Source organism: Notechis scutatus, chromosome 1 (assembly GCF_049901735.1).
Source record: "Notechis scutatus isolate UNSWTSFEM ecotype Mainland chromosome 1, rNotScu1.2, whole genome shotgun sequence".
NCBI lineage: Eukaryota > Metazoa > Chordata > Lepidosauria > Squamata > Elapidae > Notechis > Notechis scutatus.
Window position 1 is genome coordinate 315932991 of NC_142009.1, and position 21118 is coordinate 315954108.

The following is a 21118-nucleotide window of genomic DNA, read 5'->3' on the forward strand; positions in this document are numbered from 1 at the left end:
AACCTTAAGGCTTAAAAATAAAGAACTTATCTGTGTAATTTTAGCAGTCAAAACAATAATTGCACAACATTGGAAAACTCTAAATAATGTAACATTTTAGATTTGAATTAACAAAGTCTCTTCAATTGCCACATTTGAAAAAAAAATCACAGATGAAGTTAAAATAATGTGACATCAGAAGCAGCACAACAGTTTTATCAGATTTGGATAGATTTTATGATTTATCTCAATAACAGACTAGTGGTGGGATTCAAATTTTTTTACTATTGGTTCTGTGGGCATGGCTTGCTTGGTGGGTGTTGCTTGGTGGTCATGTGACTGGGAGAGAGTGGCTGGTGGTCATGTGACTGGGTGGGCATGGCCAAATCAATGTCACTCACGTCAAGGGGTGCCTCGTCTGGCCCCTCCCCTCCCAGCCATTCTTTGTCACACCCAGCCTCAATGTATCTATAGTTCTGTAAAAATGTTGTTCAGCGCTTTTTTTGCCTTCTACATACTATAGATGTACTTTCATGGACCACTGAAAGGAGGAAATGGTTTGCATGCTTTGCCCAAGAGTGTGATAGGCAACAGGCTTTTAAGGGGCTGCCAGAAAGAGTGGGGGGGGGGGGATGTATTTTCCAAAGCACCAGAAGGCAAACAAGAAGCAATGGATGGAAACTGAACAAAGAGAGAAGCAACCTAAAACTAAGGAGAAACTTCCTGACAGTGAGAACAATTAACCAGTGGAACTGCCTGTCTCCAGAAGTTCTGGGTGCTCAATCACTGGAAGTTTTTAAGAAAAGTCTGGACAGCCATTTCTCTGAAGTGGTATAGGGCTCCCCCCAAGGTCCCTTCTAAGTGTTATTCTGTTATTCTGATACCTTTCCCAGGACCTCTGCTCAGATTTTGGCATCCTCAATTTTCCTACCTGAGCAGGTGGTTGAACTAGAAGACCCCCAAAACAGTGGTGGGATTCAAAATTTTTTACTACTGGTTCTATGGGCGTGGCTTGGTGGGCGTGGCAGGGGAAGGTTACTGCAGAATCCCATTCCCTCCCCACCCCACTAACCAGATTTCCAGCTCCATTCTCCTGTGCTGAGCAACAAAAGAAGACCCAGCCAATCAGCTCGGACTCGGGAGGCAGAGAATAGATGGGGGCGGGGCCAGTCAGAGGTGGTATTTGCTGGTTCACTGAACTACTCAAAATTTCCGCTACCAGTTCTCCAGAACTGGTCAGAACCTGCTGAATACCACTTTTTCTCCAAAGTCCCTTTCAACTCTGTTAAACAAATGCATATTTATGTTCTGGATTATAGACATTGAATGCATGTAAATCCCTGAAAAATATGTGGTAGCCCTGGGCAAAAGAAAGGCAGTAAAATCACTCTAGGTGTAGGGACAGTGTAAAATATTAACACATGATAAATAATAGAACAAATAATAATAATAATAATAATAATAATAATAATAATCTTTAATAATAATAATAATAATAATTTCTTTCTTTAATCTTTCTTTCTTCCTTCCTTCCTTCCTTCCTTCCTTCCTTCCTTCCTTCCTTCCTTCCTTCCTTTCTTTCTTTTTCTTTCTTCCTCCTTTCTTTGTCTTTTTCCGTCTTTCTCTCCCTTCCTCTTTCTTCCTTCCTTCCTTCCTTCCTTCCTTCCTTCCTTCCTTCCTTCCTTCCTTCCTTCCCTTCCTCCCTTCCTCTCCCTCCCTCCTCTCCTCACCCCCCCCTCTCTCACAAACACACCTGGTCTGGGACCAACTGATCCAGCAAGCTCCAGAGCAGTAGGTGGCGGAAGAAGGAAGAAAGCAAGCGGCAGCGGCGACAATAGTGCTGCTCCGGGAGGCAGCTCTGAGACATCTGCCCACCCTCCTGGTCGAAGCACCTCCGCCGCTGCTCACTTTTTTCCTTTTCCCGGGGGATGAAAGGTGCTTTCTTCCTTCTCCCAGGGGATGAAAGAAGAAAGCGAGCAGCCGGAATAGGCTATAAATGCTTTGCCTGCAACTTTGGTTTGTTCAACAAACTATGCTTAAAATGAAATCTGACTATTATATAATTATCACAACAATTTCTTTCCAAATGTCTATTTTTAACGGCAGCCTTCCTCAATCAGGGCGTTCTTAAATTAGTTAGACTTGCACAGGCAAAATACCCAGTGATCTTGTTAAACCCTTCAGATTAGATCAGTTTAGGATACTAACATCATGCAGATCAGTACTACTTTTATTGAAAAGTTTCAATAACCAAAGCTTTCACTTTACCTTCCCTCCCTTTATCTTTGGGCATACTAGGATGGGACCTCTTAGACTTTTACTCACATCACATTGTTGGCCCAAGCACAGGCTTAACTATCCATTGCTTTGGCAGTAGCTGTCAGCATTCCAGAAAACCTCCACTCCAACAAATAACTCCGAGACAGATATCCTCTCCAAAGTTCTTTTTATTAGAGTGGCACATCTGGGAAATCCCAAATCTGAAAGTTCCGGGTTTCCTTTCAGTAAGTAAAAACTACAAATCCACCCCCTGCACCCCTCATTGCATCACATGCCCCGATCACCACCCATCCCAGCTTGAGATGCCCTCTCAACCAGGTGCAGAAATAACATGACCTTGACTTAGAAGAAGAATGCTATTATGTCTAACCACATACACTCCAAGAAATTCCCCCCCTCCCATTTTCCCAGGCTCAAGAATGCGGTAGTGTGGAAGCATCTGGTGCTAATATGGTTTCCAAAGCTGACAGTAGCTTTTTCTCGTGCCTCTGCCCTCTACACAGCTTGCCCATTTTGCATTCTGAAAGTTGGAAGTGCACATACAGAATGTGGATATTGTCCACGTTGGCTAAAGCTGCTTTCATGGAAGAAAGGAGAGTAGGAATTGAAATTGACAAAATGTCTATCTGTTCTGAGTTTCTGGCTCATTTTTATTTTGCACGTTAAAATGCTTCTTGTACCTTGAGTACCACTATTCCTTTACAGAGATACTTTACTTAAAATAAGTATTTAAATTGATTGTCAGTAAGAGACTGTAAACTGACAGCCAAATACTGCAGAATGTTAGTGAGATATAAATAGGCATCACTCCCTGCTTTATAAGTTGGAAGACAGACAAAGGCATAACACTGCTTTTCCGAATATATAATTATTCTGGAACCAGAAATGCATATTTATGGCAAGTGACTAAAAAGCACTCCCAAAACGTCATCTGCTTTTCCCAAATCCTCCTTTTCATTGTATCTTTTTATTTATGTATTCATTAAGCCTATATACCATCCAATTTGCCTGGAAGTGACTCTAGGCAGTTTATATTCAATTAAAAACAACAATATAAAACATTTAAACAATGAATAGTAACACTAGAAATGAGTTAAAATTGACAAAGATGGAAGGGAAGGGAGCAAGTTATACCCAGGGAGGGGAGGGGACTTATCTTACTCCATTAACTACCTCCAGAAGGACATGCCCCAATTGGCAAAACCAGCTCTTCAGGCCCTTTCAGAAGCCGAAAAGCTGACTGACTATATTTGTACTCTTAGCAGTTAAATGTGAGCTGAGAAAATTCTTAATTATCATTCTAATCATTTTAAGATTTCTCTCTTTCTCTGACTCAAACACATACATACACAATTTTCAGGAGAGATTGCCAAAGTGTAACATAATAGAGGTATTATCATAGTAGGTATTTATATTCAAGGGAAAAGGGTGATTCAGAGTCTGTATGGGTGCCTGTGTTGTATTTGCTGATGGGACTCAAAGTTGACTTAACCTTCCATCCTTCCAAAGTTGGTAAAATGAGGACCCAGATTGTTGGGGGCAATATGCTGACTCTGTAAAATTGCTCAGAGAATGCTGTAAAGCATCAGGGAGCGGTGTATAAGTCTAAGTGTTATTGCTAACTCCATAAAGAAGTTAAACCTTTGCTCAGTCCCAGAAAAAGACAGACATATTAATAGACTGAGAAATCAGAGAGATAATAGTGCAGATTTATTAGACCAGCAGGAAACTTCTCATATCAGGATGGAAAAATAATCCCTAACCATTAGTAATAAATCACAACTTGTGTTTTATACAAACATCAGAAACAGACTGCGAACAATGGAAGAGATTGAGGCAATGAACAGAAATGTAGACAATAAAATGCAAAATAGTTTTCATTAATCACTGGCGACAATGTTTGGGATTGAAAGAAAAAGCTGTTATTGGTTTCTTCTTTTTATCTGGTGGTAAATTGAAGGCATTGTGCATTTCTATTTTTAAAATAACAAAATAGTTGTGTCCAACAGCCAATTGTGCCTTAGTCTGGGAAAGAAATTGAAGAAGCAATCAAGTTTACGTGGAAAAGAGAATGCCTGTCTTTGAATGACATTGGCAGTTGGAGTACAGGTAGTCCTTTGAGTTAGGACTGTAACGGAGCCTGCTTATTAAGATCAGAAGTTAGGAGGGCTGTTATACTGTGCTCCCTGGCCTGTATTCTCATGAGAACAAGAGGTGTTCTGGGGTTCCAATTTTTTTCTGAGATTTCTCAAATCCAGCATTCATCACCAATAATGTCTCATATTCCTCAGCCTTTTCTAAAGCCAGCTTGAACATTTGGCATCTCTTTTCCCACGCAGGGCTCTAATCTGTGTTAAATTATCTTAAGTGTTATTTTGCTAGCATATGAAAAGTGTTATTTTGCTAGCATATGGAATTAAGGGTATATAGTATGATGGTTTACACATTTAGTCTGTTTTTTGGTATGATAGATTGACTTCTTTTGATTTGTTGGCCACTGTGCTATTCTCCAGATTTGCTGGCATAGCTTAATTAGAACCTTTACTGATTATTATTCTGCTGCTTCAGTGGGTATTTCATCAGTTGGTATACCTGAATTGGTAATGAATGGAGTGCTAATCTTAAATTCGTCTTCTAGTACTGGGGATTCCTGTAAGTAGGAAATATATTCAAAATATCTTGGATGTTGACATCACAGCCATATAGTGTTTCAATATGTTCCCTCCATCTTCCTTTGATCTCCTTTGAATTGTTACTAACTGTCTGTTCAATTCAAGGTTAGACTCTCCTTCTGAAAGAGTCCTTGTTTTCTCATGTCTGTTTGTATCTTCAGTGTTTTTGCCAATGCAATACTGTTTTGTGTCTTTTCTAACAGCTCTCTAAAACTTTTTGTTAAGTTCATTTCTTAGATTTTTCTTTTTCTTATTCTGGCTTCTTTTCTCATCCTGGCAATTCCCACAGTTTGTTCTGACATCTAGTTTTCTTTTTTTTCTCTGTCTTCATAAACTCATATCTTTACAGGTAATCCTCATTTAATGTCCTGTCATTTAGCAGCTGTTCAAAGTTACAACGGATCTTCCCAAAAGCTACCTTTTGACGTTGCAGTGCCCCCATGGTCATTGGCTCTTACAACTGCTGCAGCACTCCCTGTCTCTCTTCCCCCTTGATCAGTGCTGCCGCGTTGGGCCAAACCGGTAGTTAAAAAAAAAAAGCCTCCCACAATCAGCTGAGAGGAAGAAAAAAAAGGCCTGGACAATCAGCTCACAAGAGAAAGAAGAGAAAAGCACAGGATCAGCCCTCCCCACCTGCCACTGTGCTTTTCTCTTCTTTATCCTCTCAGCTGGTTAGTGCTGCAGGCCTCAGCTGGTGTGGGGAAAGCTGCGGCGTGAACGCCCCCCTGCACGGCGGAATGGTGGCCCCCTAGCAAACCCCCCCAACCCCCCAACCTGGGCCCCCCGGCCCCCCCCCCCCCCTTTGTGCCTGCATCCCACCTCTCCATCACCCATCACTGTTTACCTTCTGAAGATTTCTGGACCTCATGTTGGGGAAGGAGTACAGTGTATACATGTCTGGACCATGTGGCTGCCTCCCGGAAACAGTTACCATTTTCTGAATGCCCACAATTCCTTGCAATTGCGCCAAGATGGCATAAATTCCAGCAGGCTGCCCTGTGGCCCACTCTGTTCTGTTTCCCTAACAAGGTCTGCACAGTGCTGAGGAAAGCTCTAGAGCAGGGATCCCCAACCTTTTCGGACGCCGCGGCCCGGTTCCGACATCAGCTGGGCGCCGCGACCCGGTGCAGCGTCAACTGGGCGCCGCCATCTTTATACGAAAAGCGCTCGGTGGCGTCACGGAAGCGCTGTTCGTCATAAAGATGAGCGGCCAGCGCTTCTGGTGAGCTTTTCGGGTAGAAATGGCTTTCTACCGGAAAAGCTCACCGAGCGCTGGCGCCGCCATCTTTTTATGAGAAACAGCGCTCCGGTGAGCTTTCTACCCGGAAAAGCTCACCAGAAGCGCTTTTTACCAAAAAAGATGGCGGCGCCCAGCAACCAGCGACCCGGTAAGGGTTGTTCCATGCGGCCGTGCGGTCCGCGGCCGGCGGTTGGGGACCCCTGCTCTAGAGCCCTGACCATCTACAAAGAGTAAGTATGTGATGAGAAGGTGGAGAGAAGGCCCAAGCCCTGCAGAGACCTGGTGTGGGGGAGAAATCCTGTAGGGACCCAGTGGAGGGAAAGGCCTATAGGGACTTGGGGGGAACCCAAGGGCTGTGGGGATCCCAAAGTTAACAAACGGAGCATAGGATGTCTTGGGTTGGGGAGGCCTTGGGAGGCCTACATCAGGCAGTAGGCGGTAGTGGTGGTATTCCAGATATTTTGTGTTGCACTCATGGAGCTTATCACTTATCACTATTACATCTTTGCTTTCTATTGCCACAGTCATTCTACTTCTATTTGCAGGTCTTAGTATTTTGTGATTCCCCCCCCCCCCAGGGCTTTCTCTTCTCTTCTGCTGTCTCCAGGGTCTGCATTATTATTATCATAGGGATATTCTAGGGTTTAGTTGTTTTACCCTACTTTGACTTAGCTGACAATTCCATATTAGAATCTGCTTTAAATAATTCTAGATGTTTGCAAACAAATTCCTTGTGTGTCCAACCACACTTGGCCAATAAAGAATTCTATTCTATTCTATTCTATTCTATTCTATTCTATTCTATTCTATTCTATTCTATTCTATTCTATTCTATTCTATACAGTACACATATTTGTTTACTGGGCTCTAAGCTAGTTTTATTGAATCAATATATAATTATTGTATTGTGGTTTTTGTTTAGTTTTTGTTTGGTGCTGTGCCATGGTAATAGTGTGTAATTTATTATTGGTGCTGTTGTTCTTTATTAGTAGAAGTTTCCTTTAAAGGCAGGCCTAAGTAGAGTTTTCTAGAGGTGGTAAAGGCATGGCTAATTCTTACCAATTACTGTTGCCTTATTTTTGAAAAGCTTCCAATTTCCAATCTATAATCTACTCCTTAATAGATAATAGCAGTATTTCTGAAACTTTCCCCCCCATTATTCCAAAGAATATGTTTCTGTTGGTGCTAAATCTGTATGTAATAAATCTATATGCAACTACATTTTGTTAATCCTAGAATGTAGAGGGATGCGGTGGCTCAGTGGCTATCACCATGTAACAGAGTGAACTCCCGTTACTTGTCCCAGCTTCTGCCAATCTAGCAGTTCGAAAGCATGTAAAAATGCAAGTAGAAAAATAGGGACCACTTTGGTAACAGCGTTCCATGCGCCTTCGGCATTTTAGTCATGGCGGCCACATGACCACGGAGACATCTTCCAACAGCGCTGACTCTTCGGCTTTGTAACAGAAATGAGTACCACCCCTAGAGTCGGAAACGACTAGCATGTATGTGCAAAGGGAACCTTTACCTTTGCCTAATCCTGGAATGTACTCTTCTTTGCATATGGCCTTTCCTGAAAAGTGTCTTACTCTCCAATTGCAATTTATAATCCCTTTCTGTTTGATTTAACTTGTTTATTTGAAGAAAGATGGGCTTGTAGAATTGTTTGTTTGCAATATTTGTTCATTTTGTAATGTCCTGGTCTTTATGAATTTTGACCATGTATATTTTTTACAAGAAAAAGCAACAAGAAACCCATGAAGTGTTCTTTATATTGCCATAATAAGAAATCAGTATGTAGTTGATTTGCACTGACAATGTTTCATTCCCCACCTTCAGTAACTGATTTCTATCAACTTCTTTCAGTGAATTTTAATAATATTTTAGTCTAGCTATCATCCTTTCTTGCCCTGCAATATAATATGTCCTATAAATTCCGATCCTGTAATTGTGAGACCATAGTTCCATAATTGAAATAATATCTTGAGTTTGTCTGGAACAGATGAGAACAGAATAACCATTTTATATTGTTCAGGGAAAAAAAGTCAGTGCAGCTTATATGTATATCCAAGAATGACAGATTTTTCTGTATTCTGATAATTTGGCTACTAATGTACCTTTGTAAGACTAACTGCTTCTTAGTGTGTACAATACACTGATTCTTCAGTCATTTCAGCTCTGGGTCTCAAAATATCCCATTTGTTTTTAATGTAAACTATTTCGTACAAATTGGACTCCCTGCAAAATCATTTTTTCTTCTATTGGAAAGTCTCTATATCAGTCACTTCACTTTTATGAGTATTTAGTGATTTGTTTCTCTGCATTCATAATCTTCAATGGCATTTGTGATTTATGATCAACTTGGATTAATATGAGAATATAGCCAACTTCACATAAGATTCCTTCAGTTTTTGTTTTTAACGGAACAGTTTTATGAGGTATCAAGAAATTCTGCCTGTCTTATTTACCAGTATAAGTTGTTTTCCCCCCTGTTTTAATGGATAGATCCTTTGTGTGTTTAGCTGCTTCTGGTGTGCCATATTCCACTAGGGAGGTCTGTTTTCTCTTGGCAATATCTTGGTGCTTCAGGCAAGTTAAGGAACATTCTAATTAGATATGCTGTACGATATTTTGCACAAACATAATGTTATATATGTTATATATGTTATTTTGCACAAATATAATGTTAATATATTTGCCTTCCTAAAGATTTTCAGTTTTGTTCATTTGAATGAATATTTTATTTTATACATCTTTTTTCCTGCTCCAATAATACCTTTAGAATTATTCATGCACTTCCTGGGCATTCACTATGTAGCTTAGATGCATTCCTTTAAGGCAAAGTGTTTACTTCTTTGATATATATTGCCTAAGGAAGGCTTTCTGGCTTCACACCAGCCACAGGAACAATTAGAAAGCTCCCTATACTGGATGCTGCAGGAGTCCATTCCACTAAACGTAAAAGATCCCCTCGCACATACGTGCTAGTTGTTTCTGGCTCTAGGGGGCGGTGCTTATCTCCGTTACAAAGCCGAAGAGCCAGTGCTGTCCAAAGACGTCTCCGTGGTCATGTAGCCGGCATGAGTAAATGCCAAAGGCGCATGGAATGCTGTTACCTTCCCACCAAAGTGGTCCCTATTTTTCTATTTGCATTTTTACATGCTTTCGAACTGCTAGGTTGGCAGAAGCTGGGACAAGTAATGGGGGCAAGTTACGCGATACTAGGGATTTGAACCGTCAAACTGCCGACCTTTCTGATTGACAAGCTCAGCATCTTAGCCACTGAGCCACCTTTCCATTCCATTACAGCACCAGCAATATTGACAGCAGACCTTGACTTGGTCTGAAAAATCTATTATTCTAGACAGATCAGAGCAGGTGCTGGTTTTTTTGGATGACATATACTTTTATGTTTCATTGTCCTCTGCATTGCTTGTAATTTCACCTAGCTGTTTTCCTCATTCACATGTCACAGAGAAACCATAGTGAAGGAGAGAACAAGTTGCCAAAATATACTTGTGGATTTTCTTTTTGAGTGGTCATTTGTGCATTTATATAAACCTTCCACTGTCTCTTTTTAGGGGGATATTTGCATTTTAAGAACTTCTAATTTGAAGAATACTATATATGATGCACGGCACTTTTGGAATATTATCTCAATTGTTCTTGAATGAGACAAGTCTAAAGCATAGTATATTATCCCATGAGGAAAATAATGCATTTCCTAAAATTACCTTGTAGTTTCTATCCTTGTTGAAGTGAGAATTAGGGACCAACATGTAACCCCAACATAAATCAGTGTAGTATTTTCTGTATTACTGTATGTAGCGTTACCTCCCATTGTGGTTTTCATTATTGGATAAATAGACAGTGTGACACTCCTATCTTTTTAGCACCCTGAACTTTTGCTAGACATTCAGCTTTGCTAAGAAATACAGCAATGCTTCTTTTAATCGTGGTAGAGTTTTTGGGGGGTGTTTGTGTGTGTGTGTCTTTCAGTCTTTCCTGACTCCTGGAAACTGCCCAGATTAGTCCCTGCAATTTTTCTGGCAAGATTTCAGAGGTGGTTTGCTATGGCTTTCTTTCCAGGGCTGAAAGAAAATAACTGGCCTAAGGTCATTCAGCTCACTGTGTACCCTAAGGCAGGATTACAATTCACAGTCTCCTGGTTTGTAGTCTGATATTTTAACCACTACACTATACTGGCTCTTCTTTTTAATTGATACATAGAGATAAACGATCAAAAGCAGAGAGAGAGATAGGAAAAAAAAGTAAACAATACTGTTTCAATAATTGAGGTGATAATATCCCTGCTAACTGCGCAGTGTCCATTCTTTCTCCATTCTGTGATCAGAGCGGGAGTTGGCAAGCAGCAATATACATTTTCCAGGTAGTGTAGGATAGAGGTATAATTTGTATGTGGTGCAAGGTTTTTTGCATTTGTGTTTTCAGTTTGGGATGTAGGTAAGCTAGCAGGAATTTAAGTCCTTGTACTTTGGGTGTTGGCTGGGGTCCAGCGGTCCATATAACAACAACAGAAAAGAAGTTTGTTAACTTTGCCTATTTGTTAGGTTCTGGTTTCTGCTCCTATCTTGGTAATATTTGAATATTATGATATTTATAGAAGATAACTGGAACTCCTTTTAAAGCTATGAATAATTCTTTTTTGTTTTCTTCTTAATAGCCACTGAGCTTCCATTTTAAAGAAAGTTAACTTAATCATAAAGAATAATGGGTTATCTAGCTCAAAGGCCCTTTAATGTTTTGTATTTAAAAAGAAATGTTGAAAGAAACTTAATAAAGGCACCAAATTCCTATGAATGTGGTTTTTAAATTGTATAAATGGTTTCAGTGAAATAAGATTAAGTACATGTAGTACTAAATGAATAGTTGTTTTAGAAACATAGAACATTAATTTTCTGTAATTATCAACTAAGGACACCCTGTATCTATGTGGGAGGAACATATGTATAATATACCTAGTAGAAAATACTGCAGAACTAAAAAAACAGGATTGCTAAAGGATATTTCAGAATGCCAATCAATGAAGCTGGGGTTGGCTTGTAGTCTGTAATCAACTATGTCCAAATAACCATTCAAACATACCCTTAATTCTAATTACTTGATTGGAAGTGGCTGAATGTTTTTCAGCTGTACTTGGATTATTAAGCATATCTGTAGTACAAATATTTGTTAAATGTTACCTATCAGTGGTTAAGCATGTGGTAGATTGAATTTAAGAGATATTTAGGAGATTTTGCCATTTAAAATGAGGAAAATAGACGGGTGGGTTTCTACCGGTTCTCTCCACCTCTGTAGAACCGGTAGCTCTGAAGAGCAGCAGACATAGAACCGGTTCTATGTCTGCTGATGTTTTTGCCCACCCGCCCACCTGGGCTGTTACCTGATCTTTATTTCCTGATTTTTCAACTTCAGCTGCCAAATGAGGCACAGCTGCAGTTAAAAAAGCAGGAAAAGAGTGCTGTTTCAAAGGCTGCTTCTCTGCACGCAGTGTGCTGATGACGATTACAAGCGCGCACTCGCGGCTGTGCAGAAAAGCACATCATAAATCACCGAACCTCGTAAATCCTGAACCGGTAGTTAACCCTGTCGTATCCCACCCCTGAAAATAGATGCAGATACTGTCTGTCTGGGAACATTTAGATGCACAGCCAGCTTTGTAATTGATTTGTATAAGCATATTTGGCTCACCTTTTGAAATCATCTGTTTAAGGATAGAATTCCGAGTAAGAGGAACATTATGGACATTTTTCTTTATTTTAGTGGAAATTATATCTTGAAGCTTTGATAAGTCCTAGTACTTTGCAGAATAATTAAAATAGATTAACTATATGACTAGGCAGTCCCAAAGGTGCTTTTTCAAAAGGCAATTGGGCTATATTTTTCCCCTTGAGTAAGAAGATTGATGTTTCGTTTCTCATCCAAGAAGCTTCTTCAGCCAGAACTGAAGAAGCTTCTTGGATAATTATTCTGTTTGGAGTGCCGGTTAAATGCAAGCTTTGGGCTTTGGTTATATAGTATACTAGACAACCCATGTTGGGTGATCATTTCAGAAATGTTTTCCTTACCTAAAGAGAGACAAGGAATGTCATAGGTGGCCAAAAAAAAGGAGTGGGAGCAGGACCAACTTCTGACTTCTTGCCACCTTTCCCATCAAGTTTCCTTGTTTCCTTCTTGCTGGGTGGAGAAAGAAGTGAGGGATTGCAAAACTTGCTGGGAAACTACGATATCATGGAAAGTTGAAAAAAAATAAAGATCACATGACTGCAGCAGATTTTGGATAGATTCTGTAAGTTAACCCATTTGACTTCCCTTGGTTCAAAAAATGTTGCCTCTCTGTTGTACCGTTTCATTCAGTTAAAGGTCATTTTATTTTTATGGATCTTACCGACAAGTATATGCTACCCATCTCGCTCATAATGAGGATTTTAGTCGTATGGATATTTAGTAGTATAGAGACAGAGGCATCCATAGAGCTGAATGATGGGGCGGGGGGCAGTGTCAAAAGGTTCCTATGGCAATTGGGATACATGGGGCAGAGCTGTCCCATGATTCCAGCTACCATCTTGACTTTTATGCCTGTTGCAGATGCCCCGTATGTTAAAATGTCTTTTTGATAAAAAAAAATCTCTTATTGTTAACTCGCACTCTTATAAAGAATGAGAGATGATCTAACTATAAACTGTGAATTAGTTTTGTGGTATTTCACCTTTCATAAAAAAGGTTAATTCAATTTACAGATCATAGAGACATTAAAAATATGTGGTAATTACTCAGTGCATTTTCTGTGAAGATTGAATCTTCCCAGATTTTTCTTGCTTGAAACAAAATGAGTGTGTGTGGGGGTGCAGGAGTGTGTGGACATACATATGCAAAAATGTATATCTAGATCTAGTAAATGGAATCTTAACAAAATAGGGATATTTGAAAATAGTATCCACAGATTTATTATTGTTAATTACAGTAAAATTAATGTTTAATTTGAGAAGTGGTGTTTAAATAATAATACATATAATCATTATACCCAAACATGGGGTTGTGATGGCTCAGTAATTAAAGACGTTGAGCTTGTTAGCTGGAAATTTACAGCCTGGATTCAAGACCAGAGTACTATGTGATGGAGTGAGCTTCTGTTACTTGCCCCAGCTCCTGCCCATGTAGCAGTTTGAAAGCATGCTAATGCAAATAGATAAATAGGCACCACTTCGGTGGACAGTAATAGCATTCTGTGTGCCTTGGTGTATAGTCAGGCTGGCCACATGACCACATAAATATCTTTGGATAATGCAGGCTCCCTCGACTAAGAAATAGAGATGAGCATCAACCCTTAGATTCAGATATGACTGGGGAAACCTTAACCTTTACTTTTACTTTATCCAAACATAGATACATGCACAAACAGCATAGTCTGTAATATGCATTACTAACTAATAAGATTGGACTATGTTGCAGGCATTGAACCCATCTGTCAATTACATAATAGTTTTAGCATCTTCTTCTTTATTATGGAAGGGGCTGTAGCTCATATGGATAAAGAACAAAAATGAAAAATTGTAGTCAATAGTTTACACATAGAAATCTTACCCAACATTAGCTTTTTAAATCATTATTTCACAATAATTTTTTTCTTTACCAACAGATAAATGACAGTGTTCAATGATATCTATTTGTGCTTTAAAATATTTGATGTTTGATCTATTTATGACTCTTTCTTAAATCAGAAAATGCTGCCTCTGTTTTATATGGGCGTATGCCTTGTAAAGACTGGGGCTTTTTTAAGGAAATCATTTTTAAGTAAAGGAGAACTCTTGGTGACTTCAAGGACATATCCATGTGGTTTTCTTAGGAATACTGTAGAATAAATTTGCTGTTGTCTTATTCCAGACTGTTTTTTAAAAACTTTTTAGTCTTGTATATCTCTCTGGAATGTTGTAGTGGTTTCCAGTCCTTAGTACTAACCATGCCCAATCCTGCCTAGCTTCCAAATCCATACTAAGTTGTCTAATTATTTCTATTTAAAAGCCATCTGAAGGGTAGGTAAAAAAATTATCATTTTTTTTCTAGAGGCAAATATTTGTGGCCTGATACATAATGTTATGTCATAATATAGTTTGGTTTTGCCTATGTATAAAACAGGTTACTATCACTGAAGTTAACCCTGATTTTTAAAATCCTGGTTTATACTTTATAAACTTTTTTTTGGATTGAGAACACAATATTTTAAAATTAGGTATATACTGAGACAGACAGTGAGAGAGGCTTGGGTTACTACATTTAAGATTTATTTGTCTCAGTTGTGCTCAATTGTTTTAGTCACACCAGTAGTCTTCATAGCATTTTTCACAGAGTAAAAAGAAGAAATGGATCTATAAAGTTTCTGTAGGTTTAAAAACTGGAATAAAATGTTGAATACATCTGTAAAAATAAATTTTCATATATAAAATATGAATTTCCTTTAGAAAATCTTTATCAAGCAGTATTTCCAATGTAGATACAAGATACAAAACAAAAAATAATAATACTGTAGGACTGAAATCAGAGGAAGACACTTCCTTTTCCTAACTTTGTGAAGTAGATAATGCTTTTTCTAATTGAAGTATAAATCTCAGTATTTTCTACTTCCTGTCCCATTCAAAAACTCATAAATGTTTATATCTTACATTGGAGATGATTCTTCATTTCCAAGAAATTTATTTTTATTTTATTTTATTTGCTATGATTACACTTAATAACTGCAGTATATGTTGTACTATACATAAAATTAAAAACTCAATTTGAAGAATATAGTCATGTTTGTAACTGTATTTAGAAGTGTTTTATACTGTTCTTTCCCTGGCAGAAATGTTATTTAAATAAAGCAGACAATGTTTTATTCTACAGGCCATCAGTTGTAAGGGCCAGCACAGTATCTCCTACACGTTGTCACGAAATCAAACCGTTGTAGTAGAATATACACACGATAAAGATACTGATATGTTTCAGGTAAGTGTACTAACATTACATGCTTTTGGTATCATAAAATAGATTTCCTAGAGATTTTAATGTTTCATATGTGCCTTATGGATTGGAAATTTGTCATATGAAAAGTAATTCTCAGAAAGCTTTTATGCTGTGCCCTGTCTCTGTCTTTTATATTAAGAACATTTGCACTACCATGCTTGATCTGACCCCTGGACCATCTAATCTAACAGTCTGTTCTCATAGGACTAACCAACTACACAAGGAAGCTACTGGCCTCCTAGTAGATGGCCTTTAGAGACAGTCACACTGCCTTTAAGGCGAATAGACATTGATCCTAGTATTGGACTTTTCTCAGATTTTACAAATTTGATATGAAATCATCTGTATTAAAATATTACAATTGTTGAAGAAAAATGTTAATTGCTTCTCTGTCCAATTTATGGCTCTGTCCAATTTATGTACAATTGCAAAAGAAACCTATTTTGTAGTTATCTTCCTAGTTACACTTTCCTGTGATGTACTTAATGGATCATGCTTTTGAAAATTAGTTGGTTGACACATGAGCAGTGCCTTAGAATAATGTCCCTGAACTTGGATGGGCATTTTTGAAAGCTCTCTCAATGAAGACTAGTGGTAGCTGCGTTGTTTATACTTTGATCTTCTCAATATTATTTTGAAAGTGTGTCCATGTGTACCATGTACATCATGCCCAGTATAACAGATCCACAGAAGTGCCCCAACTTCCCACTCCATCTAGAAAGGCCTTAATTAATTTTCAAGATTTGTTTGGAAGTCGATTAATTCAATTTTTTCTTTGGATTTTTTAAAAATGATTTTCTCTACTTCAATGATTTTCAAGCTCAGAACATATAGTGCTGTTTGTTAATTTGATACCTTATTTATTTTTTGAAAAGCTCAGAATGGCTTCATATGACAAGGTGTCCCATCTTAATCATGTCATATCCCCCTTGTCTTCACCATTGTTCAGCAATTAAATGCTTCCTATACATTGACTCTAATCTAGAATGTAAAAAAATAGTTATGCCACAAGATAAGCAGTCCAGTGATAATGCTTGCTGAAATTATAGTCTTGAGCTGCTTGATAATATCTGATGCAAAACTCATGTAAACCTGAACTACACCAGATAAACAAGAACAGTCGTAGAAGAAACAATATCTAACTCAAAAGCAATCCAGTAAGAAGTGATGCCTCTTCAATCAAGCCTGGTAGGACAAGCTACCTGACCTATACAATCAGTAATCTCTACTCCCCTGTGCACTCATCTTGATAATGTTATCTAGCTTGGTAATGAAATGTCTGTAGGAAGAAAAGCAAGCTGAGAGAATGCCAAGAACCCAGCAACTCAGCCCTGAACTACATATTTTCACTACGGAAACTATCTGAAACAGCCTAGTATTTAAGTCTTCTTTGGTAGCCTGGACAACCAGGAATTGCTTTGAGGCAAGTGAACAGATTTGATTGCTTCATCCCCTTTTTGCCAGTGCACTTTATTTCCATGCTAGGACATGAAGCCTCTTCCTCCATAATTAGCATGGAAATGTGATGGGCTGATGGAGAGGGACAGATTGTTCCACTTTTTCACCAATTTGTTTGACAGAAGGCCATTAAAAAGATACCCTGAATTTCTATGTGGGCTACAGATAGGAGGGGATTGTCCCTCCTTCCTGTCTGTTAGCAGCCTCGTTGTTGTTTGGAGCATATTTCTAACACTGGTCTCCTAGTTGACAAAGTAAGTCAGGTGGATATTCAAATGGGAGAAAAACACTGTGTTCAGCAATATGTTTCACATTTTTCACCTATTAGAATGAAAACTATCAGATAAAGTAGTGTCATGTCTGAATGGCAAACAATGCATGAAATTGGAAGTGTGGTGGTTTTTTCAAGTAACTCATCTGGCAAATATTGAATTAAAAAAAAATACAATTCAATTTTTTTCTTCAGCAATAGTACTAAGTTTTGATATGTTTTCCTGTAACTTAATGAGCTATTTTACCCAAAGAGTTGCCTAGATAAATTTTTAAAAATGGATCTAGAAAGTAATACTTAATATAGTAATTTTTCAGACCAAATTGTATTAACAGAATGGTTGTTTGGGGGAGGGGGGTGGTATGGAGCATTGTATATGTTAATTTGAGTCTTCTATTAAAGAAAGGGGAGAGGGGGAAATCAAATAAACACATAAAATTTCTAGACAATAACTGTACCTGTGACAGTATTCTATGAATATTACATGAAAAAACATTGTTCAGGCACAGATTTTAAAAAGTGTATGTGGGCTTCAGATATTTCATACTTTTTGTAGCAAGTTTATTGATTTGAGTCCATGATATCAAAAACAAATATACTGTGATAACATATTCTTAAATAAAACATAACGGGGCAAACATTTTTGAGGGTTTGCACATAGGCAAAACAAATGTCCTCAACTTTTGAGCACAGTTGGAATCGGAATCTCAGTTAAGAGAAATGTCACATGACTGTTTTGCTCAGTGATCACAATCCAGGCATTCCTAGTTTTAAGCAGTCTCTCAGACTGTTAAGTGGAGTCCCAGGAAATGGGATTCAATTTTTTTAACAACCAGTTCTGTGGGCGTGGCTTAGTTGGTGGGCATGGCTTGATGGTCATGTGACTGGCTGGGCATGGCTAACTTAACATCACTCACATCAAGGCATGCATCTCCTTGCCTGGCCTGTCATGACTGTGGGGATGCTGCAATAGTCGTAAGTGTGAAAAACGGCTATAAGTCACTTTTTTCAGTGCCCATTGTAACTTGAATGGTCACACCACACAAGCAAAGTACCAGCAAAGGAGGAAAAAAAACTCCAGAGAAGTTCCAGAGACAGAAAGTCTAGTCCTGCTAAGAGTGTAATAAGGGTTAACGGAGAGGCAGTTTCTGTAAGCAACACCAGAATGCTTCCTTCCTGCCTTCCTTACAGGATTAGGCCAGTAATTTCTTCTAACAACCGGTTCTCCGAACTGCTTAGAATGTTAACAACTGGTTCTAGCAAATAGGTACGAACCTGTAGAATCCCACCCCTGCAGGAAAGGCATGCAGGATGCTTTAGGGGGTTGTGGAAGACCTTGGAAAGTCTGGTGCAGGCTGCATGTGATTGTCTCTCTGCTCAGGCATAGAAAACCTTTCCGGCTAAAATCCAAGCGTGATTTTCAGCCCCTGAGTGGAGAGATGCTCACATGGGGCCTGCACTGTTCCTCCCAGAGACTTCCTCACCTCCCTGAGGCACTCTGCATGCCTTACCTTATCATGCTGCGTCTGCGCTCAGAGGCTGAAAATCATGCCTGGATTTTGGCTGCCTCGTTTCTGGGGGCTGGCTTAAAAGAACTGGCCAAAATCCAAGCAGGCACAGAGCCCAAACCTTTCAGCAGGAAGTCCTTTCTCTCTTGGGGTTTGGCTGAAAGAGCTCTGCTGAAATCCAAGCAGCATGGAGCTGGAATTTTTTGTCAGGGAGTTCTTTCAGCCACCCTCCAGAGACGAGAAGGAATCTTCTCAGCAAGTGGCAGCAGCTTGAATATTCTCAGCCAGCTTGACTTTTGGGGGAAGCCAGCAGAGATTGCAAATGGTGATCCCATGATTATGGGGCAACTTGTCATAAGAGGTTGCCAAACATCCAGATTGTAATCATGTGACTGGGGTGTGTGTCGTGCAAAGTCTTTCCAAGGCCATCATTAATTCAAACTGGCATTAAACAAATGGTCATAAGTTGAGGACTACCTGTATGCAGTTATCTTCTGGTAAACAATATTTATTGTGAACATAAGACATTCCTAAGTGCACCTAACAGTACATCTAGTGCAGTGTTATTTAATTGAATGTAATACAGGTAGTCCTCGACTTATGACACCATTGAGCCCAAAATTTATGTTGTAAAGTGAGGCAGTTAAGTGAATTTTGCCCCATTTTACAATCTTTCTTGCTACAGCTGTTAAGTGAATGACAGCAGCTATTAAGTTAGTAACACGGCTATTAAGTGAATCCTGACTTCTCCATTGACTTTGCTTATCAGACGGTTGCAAAAGGTGATCCCATGACCCCAGGACATTGTGACCATCATAAATACGAACCAGTTGCCAAGCATCTGAATTTTGATCACATGACTGTGAGCATGCGCTGGTCATAAGTGTGAAAAACAGCCATAAGTCCCTTTTTTCCGGTGCCGTTGTAACTTTGAACAGTCACTAAATGAACTGTTGAAAGTCAAGGATTAACTGTAATTTTCAAGCCTCCCAGGCAGAGGTCTTTTTTCTATTCTGTTACCTCAGATCCTCCCAACTTGTGATTGAATATAAGATGATCTGCATCCTGAAGCAGCATTCCCAATGCTGGCTGGGGAATTCTGGGAGATGAAGTCCGCACATCTTAATGTTGCCAAGGTTGAGAAACACTGACTTAAGCTGTGCCCATTTCTAATTGGGGAGGGTGACTTGTGTGAAGTACAGTTAAACTGTTCAGTTGTTTTGTTCACAGGGCTTCACTTAAGTATTTCATATATACTATTAATTCTTTCAGGTTGGCAGATCAACAGAGAGCCCCATAGATTTTGTTGTAACAGATACGATTTCTGGCAGCCAAAACAGCGATGAAACTCAGATCACCCAAAGTACTATTTCCAGGTTTGCATGCCGCATTGTCTGTGACCGGAATGCACCGTATACAGCCAGAATATTTGCTGCAGGATTTGACTCTTCCAAAAACATATTCCTTGGGGTGAGCATGCCAAGTTTTCACATAAATCAGGACATGACCTCTATATCAGATGGTGAAAGGCTGCTTCAGATAATAGCTTCTTTCAAAGCAATGGCTGTTTCTTGCAAATCCATCCATTTTATAAAAATAGGAACAAAGAGTTCTGAAAATAGCCATACTTTTATATAAGTATTTATATACCACATTATCATCTTACTAGATTCACACACTAACTCTTGGTGACTCACAAGATAAAATAAAACCAACAGTGGAAATAGAGGAACCTGCCCGCCAAAAGGCATCTGGCATCAGCCCCCAAACACCTCCAGAAAAACTGTTTTAAGAAGCTTCCAGAGCTTGGGCTAAAAGCACTTCCAGAGAGTTGGGCAGTGATGAAAACAGTGCAACTGGGTCTTGAAATCCCCAAAATGAGGGGCAACCAGTTGCTTCTCCCAGCATGATCAAAATGGTTGTGCTGAACCTAGAGAGATGGACATGTAGATAACCCAGCACCAAGCCATAGAAAGCTTTATAGATTAAAACCAGTAATTTAAGTTGCACTTGGAAGCTGATAGGAAGCCATTGCAGGCTTCCAAAATAGATACAATGTATGTCCAACAGCAAGCACCCATGAGCACCAGGTCACTGCATTTTGCATCAGTTGAACCTTCTGTGTGGTCTTTAAATGCAACCCATGCAGAATGTTCTAGAATGCTTGATCGTCTTATCCAATATTATGGACTTTAACTAGTAGCAATTCTCCAGAACTTCAGATAGAAGTAGATTGTTTGCTGAGTTGGCTGACTTGCTTGTTTTGGCTGTGTTTATGTTGCTTCCATCATTGCCAACTTAGAGCACCTTAAATATGTTTAGTTTGTATATAGAGTTAGAGACCAAAGAAAGTAGTCAATAATATAATAAGATCATAATAAGATCAATTACCAATGGTATCGGTAAAAAGGAGGAACTTTTTTATTTTTATAAAAAAAGAAGCAAGAAATGAGAGCTAAGTTTGACTCGTTAATACAAACAGTGTTTGCTTTGAAAGTTTGGTCAGAATTTGTCCATTCTTTCTCTGAAAACAATATTTGGTTTCTTTTTTTAATTGCTATATATCTCTAAATAGACTTCATCTTCTATTCCCTATTAATCTCAGATAATTAGTTCCAATTACATATTATTTGTTGACTAATGTTATTTCTGCATCTCATAATAAATGTTAAAGCAGTTTACAGATGAA

General features: G+C 38.9%; 1 protein-coding gene across 1 annotated transcript in view; it reads left to right on the forward strand.

Moving 5' to 3' along the window:
• Positions 1-21118, forward strand: part of PELI2 (pellino E3 ubiquitin protein ligase family member 2) — a 50069-nt gene that overhangs the window by 22650 nt on the left and 6301 nt on the right. The window contains exons 3-4 of the mRNA XM_026670206.2: positions 15073-15174; positions 19702-19899. Of these exons, the coding sequence (XP_026525991.1) occupies positions 15073-15174; positions 19702-19899 (300 nt within the window). The remainder of the gene's footprint in view (positions 1-15072; positions 15175-19701; positions 19900-21118) is intronic.